Genomic DNA, 7,605 nt, shown 5'->3' on the forward strand with positions numbered 1-7,605 from the left:
TGATGATTTGCCTCCTCTGGTTGCGGTTGCGTCGTCTTCTTCTTGTCCTGACCTGCTTAGAGTCTTCAACTATAGAGTTAGGGTTAGTAAAATAGTGGCGTACCTTCTCAGAGGGGAAGTGCATGTGGACTTCTCCGGTTCCAATGTAGATGATTGCTTTAACGGTGCTGAGAAACGGTCTCCCAAGGATGATGGGTGGATCGTACTCGTCTTCTCCCATGTCAATAACCTGAAAATCTGTATGGACAAAATGATCGTCTATTTTGATAGGGACATCAGTTACTATACCTTCAACCTTTCGGAATGTCTGATCTGCTATCTAGAGCTGAATGTATGTTGGTTTTAGGGGCATGGTTCTGAACAGGAGCTGATAGGTGACTGCGGCCATTATGTTGACGCCCGACCCGGTGTCGCAAAGCGTCTTGTAAAAGTTGTATCCATTGATGGAGCACTGGATGCTTGGTATACCTGGGTCGTCCTTCTTGGTCAGGAACAGTGACTTGAGTCGATGATCTTGACCTCCATAAACTGCAGTGACCATCTTAGTTGACTCGGTCCACACTTGCTTGTTCCTGTTCCTCCTGTTGGTCCTCTTCCTTGGTTCATGTTGGGATTGCTCTGGGATTTGTGCAGTCTTGTTCTTGAAGGAAAACGTCTCCTTCCTCCCCTTGATGTAGAAACTGATCTTGGCAGCACTAGCGTAGATGACAGCTCCTGAGGTGTTCAGGAATGGCCTCCCTAAGATGACAGGTGCCCTCTCATCAGAACCGGTCTCTATCACCACGACGTCTGCTGGGGCGTACAAGGTACCAACTCGGACGCAGAGGTTTTTCAATATTCCCTTTGGGAAACTTAGCGTACGATCTACAAGCTGCAAACACATGGTTATTTCTAATAAAGGATGTGTAAAGAATTTTTCATAGAGTGCCCTAGGCATAATGTTGACGCTGGAGCCAAAGTCGCAGAGTGCTTCTGGGAAGTCCACCATGCCGATGGAGATCGGGATGACGGGGCGTCCTGGATCGCCTCTCTTGACCGGCAGAAGGTCAGTAGTTACTTCCACAACGGGATTACTCCAGTAGTTACCTGCATCAAACATGTCTACAAGATTTGCAGATTCTAATCCTTCCGGTTGTGATGGTATACCGGGGTTAGTAGCAGGAATAGCAGCAGCTATTTGATTTAACTGAGATTCTATTATTTTATTAAAGCTAATTTGATTCTTGATGGTAGTAGAGAAATTATCCATTCTATTATTTATATTTTCTAACATTTTATCATTAGATGCCAATTTCTTAGATAGGTTATCCATTAGCTTTCCTTGATTAGACACTAACTCTCTCAGAGGTGGAAAATTATTATTATTATTGCAAGAGTTATTACCTTGATAATTACCTGAATAGTTAGGCTTCTGTTGATTCCAACCTTGATTTTGCTGAGGACAGCTGTAGTAGTAGTAGTTGTTGTTGTTGATGTAGCTCACGTCCTCAAGCATCTCAGGACAGTGATTGCCTGAGTGTCCAGTGTCTCCACATTCCTCACAAGTCATGTGAGAGTCATAGACGTGCATGACTTCTTTCTTATCTCTAGCTCTATCATTGAGCTTCTTCATGAGCAGGTCTAGCTTGGCAGACAGCATATCTACCTCCTTGAGCTGGTGCATACCGCCACCTCTCTTGCGTGTCTTGGTCATTTCTTCATTCCAACCTTGGTTGGACGCCATCTTCTCCACAAGAGCTGTGGCTTGTGGTATGGTGAGTGATAGGAATGCTCCTCCAGCTGCAGCATCCATGGTCTCACGGGCACTATTGCCGAGCCCATGATAAAACGTCTGCATCAGCATCCAGCTCTCCATTCCATGATGGAGACATTCTAGTATGTAGTCTTGAAAGCGCTCCCATGCTTCTGGAACGGATTCATCATGTTGTTGCTGAAAACTTGTAATTTTCCCACGGAGAGCATTGGTCTTGCCCATGGGAAAGAACTTAGCCAGAAAGTTCGTGGAGCAGTGCCCACGTAGTATTCTTCTCCTTTGTAGCGTAGAACCACTGCTTCGCTCTCCCCAACAGTGAGAATGGGAAGAGGGGAAGTAGTATAGCATCTCTGGGGACTTCTGACATGGTGAATGTGCTCCAAATCTCCAGGAAGTGTTGAAGATGAGCACTAGCATCTTCGTGCGCCTTTCCACAGAACTGGTTGGCTTGCACCATGTTGATGAGCCCAGGCTTGAGCTCAAAGTTGCGGTCGATCTCCACAGCAGGTCCAGTGCGGATGTTGTCCGTAGTGGGAGCTGAGAACTCGCGGATCGACTTGTTCGCCATGGCTTTGAACTCGGTCGACAAGTTCCGGATGAAACTTCGGCAGTCTTCTGGTTTGGACGAAGCTTTGCGTTGAAGTGTTGACGATCTGAGCTTGGCTTTGGTTTTTCTGAATAACGCTTCGGGGTCGTCCTGGAAGATGTCTTCTATTCATACATTACCCTGCATAAAATAATCAAAATAGAAAAATACAGGTGTAAAGCTGTATGAGAGAATTGATAATCTCAATCATATTAGTGATGCGAAAGATGACTCAAAATTCCATATTCATTCCTTATTAGTAATCAACCTTCCCGGCAATGGCGCCAAAAATGCTTGTTGGACATTCTTAACGTCATTACCAAAAGTAGACTTAGTTTTTCTAATTCTGATAACGGCGCCAAAAATGCCGAACCTATCCCTCATACCACTTAAGCCAAGTTGTCATCCCTAGCATGACATGAGAGACGCGGTATTGAAATATGCAATTGCTCTTCTGAATGAATAATAAATGAGATCTACAAGCGCACAGATTAATACCGATGTAGCATTTTAACCGGGAAGTATTCCAGGTATCGTTATTTATATTTTTACCACTGGGAAGGGATTGCTAATCATCAATGTTGATTATGAAATGAAATATGGAATTGAGTATCTATCATTGCATGTGTAATAGAGAGCATTTATGTAACTAAGCCAAGCATATAACTATGATAAACTAAGAACGATATAATTGCAAATATAAACAAGTAGAGCAAAGTCATAATCATTATATTGAAGTATAACAAAGTCATATTCACAATATTGAAGAACAATGATGAACAAATGAAGAACAGTAGAGGAATTACCATGAATCCTCTTGACAGATCCGGAAACCAACCGAAGATTGACTCCTTCTAGTTCTAATCCAATGTAGTTATGCTAAACTAGAGATCTAGTTGATGTGGTGGCTCTAGGGCTTGATCAGAGACTTCTTCTCCTGAGATGAATGAATGAATTAGGGTTTCAAAGGTCCTCCTCTCCAGGGGCCAGGGGGCCTGCTTATATAGTTCTTCCAAATGAATATGCGCCGTCGGATCAAAACGACCTTAATCGCACGGTTTTCCTTAATCCCTTAGGTCGGTGGAGCATGATCCACGAGACTCAGCCTGATTGGCTACTGAGCTAGGGCGGGCGCCCTGTCCCCGGGCCCGCTCTGCCTCCCGCTCGTTCCCATGGCTTCTGGACTCTTCTAGGTTAGGGAAAATTGCGCGGCACGTTAATATCTCTATGGAAACCCGACGTGTGGGCCTTTCCTCCATAATTCCTGATAACCCCTGCAGAAATAGACAAAGACCAAAACTCGTGGAATTCTGTCAGATAAAACCCTAAGTCTAGGTGTCGGTTGCATTTGGATCCTTTTCTTTGTTTATTTGTTGATTATATTTGATACTTAAGAACCGTCAATAATGACCCCATATCACTGCCGGTTCATGGCTTAAACCGACAGTGATATGAATCGACTGCTCGATCTGATTTTTATTGTTGGTTGGCCTTATCACTGACGGTTTAAACCAAAAACCGACACGGATGCGCCAACTGTCAGTTTTTTAAAATTTGGCAGTTGTGCAGCCGGCAGTAAAGACCAAATCTATAGTAGTGAAAGTAAGCACAGCTCCCTAGATAGATATGATGACATTTGGTAACCCCTAAGGTACATAAAGAACCACCTATGAATATATATACTATTTACCTATATGGTACCTTATGTGTTGGGATATGGTAATTAGGAAGGAATAGATGAGAGTATGGTGGTGGATTTCGAACACGAAAAGATGACGTGACTTGTGGCTTCAAGAACATGAAAGTTGGCTAGAGATAAAATATTTTCTAATGCTGCATTTTGGAATTGGTTGCAAACTGTCTATATACATGTTTACTTAGTAGTGTTTCTAACTTCTAAACAGTATTGCATTAGTCCTTAATTCTTGTAAGAGATCAGATTATTATTTGATCTAGAGTGTGATAGTCCGGGTAGTATTCTTGTAGATGAAAATTTTATTGTAGTCTCGGTTTCCACCAAACCAAGTTTAGATTACGTTGTTCACAGTCATCTTGCTCAGACATATCCTCATGCCGCAATTTGCAATGAAAAATAGCACATCCTAAGAAAAGGATAAAGAAAAGGAAAGTTTCTGTGTAAAACCAAATTTCTTCACGAAAACGGGCCCTGCTGTTTATCTTTAATTTGGCAAGTAATTCCGCATCACAGGATAATGCATCACACCAGGGAATATTCCACATAAATTCAAAATTGGCAACATGAAATGTTCGCTTCCACTCCAAATTTAATTTTGAGCCATTTTGGCTTTTGTAGATACAATTTTTTTTACTATGAATCTAGACATAGTGTATATCTAGATGCATAGCAAGAAATTATGTACCTAGAAAAGCATTTAGCTATATTCATTCTTCCCGTTGGACACCCATTTCCAAACTTTGAGCCAACTAGATAAGCATGGATCTTGCCAAAAAAGGGAGGTAATTAATAAGTAGAATGAAAAAAGATTCTTCCAGGTTACCATGAAATTGGCTGTCAGATGGATCTGGCACACTAGAGATGCCTCTTTATAAATGGAACACGCCTCCTGACTCCTGGTCAAGTAGAGAGCGGTAGAGACCACATATCTAGCTCATCGGAACAGAGCTTAGTGCATCCAGCGCGCACAAAAATGGAGTTGGCTGTGCTGATCATCGGTGCCGGACCAGCTGGACTGGCGACGGCGGCATGCCTCAGCCAGCGTTCCATCCCCTACCTCATCGTTGAGCGTGAGGACTGCAGCGCGTCGCTGTGGCGCTACCGCACCTACAACCGCGTCAAGCTTCACCTGTCCAAGGAGTTCAGCTCCCTGCCGTACATGCCGCATCCGGATGGCACCCCAACCTACATTCCCAAGGAGGAGTTTCTGAAGTACCTGGACTGCTACGCCCAACATTTTGACATCAAGCCCAGGTATTGCACTTGCGTTGTGTCAGCAGCATACGATGAGGGAACCAGACGCTGGATTGTCGCTGCACGTGACACGGCAGCGGGCACAGAAATCCTGTATGCAGCGAAGTTCCTGGTCGTGGCCACCGGTGAGAATGGAGAGGGGAGGATTCCGGAGATCTTGGGTCTAGAGAGCTTCCACGGGGAGGCTATCCACTCTTCAACCTACAAGTCAGGAAGCAGCTATGCTGGGAAAAGGGTTCTCGTGGTTGGTGCTGGAAATTCTGGGATGGAGATTGCCTATGATCTCGCAAGCCATGGCGCCGACACCTCAATTGTTGCTCGCAGTCCGGTATGTATATTTTGTATAGTAATGTATAAATTCATATATGTGCATTCTCCTATCAGTTAAAGTAGTTTATTGTGTCATGTATAAAACATTTGTATGTATATTATAGATTTGTCTATACATAATAAATGTATACTTAATCCAATACCATGTATGTTCTGGTATTGGCCCTTTGTGGATCAGTTCCTATTCTTTGATTTATTGGGCGATGAATATTCTTTTATTCTTTATTGTTAATATACATACTTGGAAGGGATGCTTTTTTAGTGTTCCTTGAACCTTCAATTTTTTATTTGAGTGTAGGTACACATAATGACCAAGGAACTGATCCGTCTGGGAATGACATTTATCCAATATATACCAATTACAATAGTGGATCTTTTTATAATGAACATAGCCGATGTCATATTTGGTGATCTATCAAAGTATGGCATCGTGCGGCCTAGAATTGGCCCCCTCCTACTCAAATCCAAAACGGGACGATCTTGTGTAATTGATGTTGGGACAGCCGGGTTGATTAAGAATGGCATCGTCAAGGTAAGGGCACTATTCGTTTTAAATAAGTCCTCCCGGTAAGCGTAGTCGAATTTACAATAAATTTCTTACCGAAGGTGTGGTGCAAAATACCATGTCGTCTCTCTGCTAGGTGTTCAAGGGGATATCGAAGATCACTGGAAACAAAGTTCAATTCGAATGTGGGAATGGTTCCGAATTTGATGCCATCGTGTTTGCAACAGGTTACAAAAGCACTGCGAATTTGTGGCTCAAGGTACGAACAAGAGACTGTCTGAACTGTTTCAAGTTTCGTAGTAATACACAGCTGCCTTGGCATGGCTTTTGTCCTTATGATTAGATGTTCATTTTCTTTTATATGGCACAGGACGACAAGTGCATGCTGAACAGTGACGGACATCCAAACAAAGGTTATCCCAATATTTGGAAAGGTGAAAATGGCCTCTATTTCTCTGGTTTTGCGAGGATGGGATTGGCTGGTATTTCCAAGGATGCTTACAACATTGCCAATGACGTGGCGTCTGTCTATTGAAGATATCGTGTCTGGTCTGCTTATTAGGTCAGGTTAAATCTGTGTTAGCTCTTGGTTATGCTGTTCTTTGCACCATACTAGCTAGCTAGTGTAAGAAATCCGTAGTAGTGCATTGGCTTGTATATGTGTCAGTCAATTGAACTTCTTATGAGATTGCTTGGATGTAAACGGTGCCTTATGCATCACTAATAGTTCTCGGTTGTTTCCCGTATTCCTTGATGCATGCAAATAGTTGATGCTGAGCATGTAAACCTCTCGCAATATCGTTTAATCATCCTAAAGGAATGCAATTTTTATTTTTGAAGGAGTCAAATAATTTGAAGTTTGGCTTTACTAACTATTATGATACCAAATAAGTAAATTATGAAATATACTCTTCATACTCAATCTACTTGAAGACATAATGTTGATATTTATGTTTTTTTTCTATAAATATGGTCAAACAATGGAATGTTTAACTTTTACGAAACCGAGAACGATATTCTTTTTTAGATTGAGTAGTTTACTAATCCCTTGGTCCTGAAATATATTGAAGCATTCAAAATTTAACCCAAATTATAAGGTGTTCTAGGTGAATTAACTCCCAAAAACTACCAATGATATGTAAATAGTGTTTACCGCAAGACTCAAAGTATGGTAAACGCACAAGATCTCTTTGTAGTTAAATTAATGGAGTGTTACATACATCATTTATTTGTTTTGCTTTAGAATCTAACCCAAAATTGCTAGGGTACCTTATATATAGGATGGATGGAGTATATATTTGTATTATAGTGGAACCATTTGAATAAGCGATTCGCATAAGGAAATGTTGCATTTGCTTCAGTCAATACATATGCATATATCTTTAACATCGTGAGGCGCTTGAGAACAAGAATGATGAAATTTGGAAACTTGAAAAGTCTGCTGGTCTCATAAAATAAAGACAAACAGAAGAGAATTTGTG

The 7,605-nt window shown here is 41.8% G+C and overlaps 1 protein-coding gene across 1 annotated transcript; it reads left to right on the top strand.

The window, feature by feature from the left end:
* On the top strand, positions 5,009-6,659 carry LOC8071723 (probable indole-3-pyruvate monooxygenase YUCCA10). The gene is made up of 4 exons (XM_002449354.1): positions 5,009-5,617; positions 5,918-6,151; positions 6,261-6,383; positions 6,495-6,659. The coding sequence occupies exons 1-4, from the start codon at positions 5,009-5,011 to the stop codon at positions 6,657-6,659; spliced, it is 1,131 nt and encodes a 376-aa protein (XP_002449399.1).

This window comes from Sorghum bicolor, chromosome 5 (assembly GCF_000003195.3).
Source record: "Sorghum bicolor cultivar BTx623 chromosome 5, Sorghum_bicolor_NCBIv3, whole genome shotgun sequence".
Taxonomy (NCBI): Eukaryota; Viridiplantae; Streptophyta; class Magnoliopsida; order Poales; family Poaceae; genus Sorghum; species Sorghum bicolor.

What these genes read in the sequence shown, in the direction of transcription:
- LOC8071723 (XM_002449354.1), top strand. Translation starts at nt 5,009, where the DNA reads ATGGAGTTGGCTGTGCTGATCATCGGTGCCGGACCAGCTGGACTGGCG. An exon ending in TTAAGAATGGCATCGTCAAG is followed by an intron (nt 6,152 to 6,260) that starts GTAAGGGCACTA and finishes TCTCTCTGCTAG; the next exon opens with GTGTTCAAGGGGATATCGAA. An exon ending in CTGCGAATTTGTGGCTCAAG is followed by an intron (nt 6,384 to 6,494) that starts GTACGAACAAGA and finishes TATATGGCACAG; the next exon opens with GACGACAAGTGCATGCTGAA.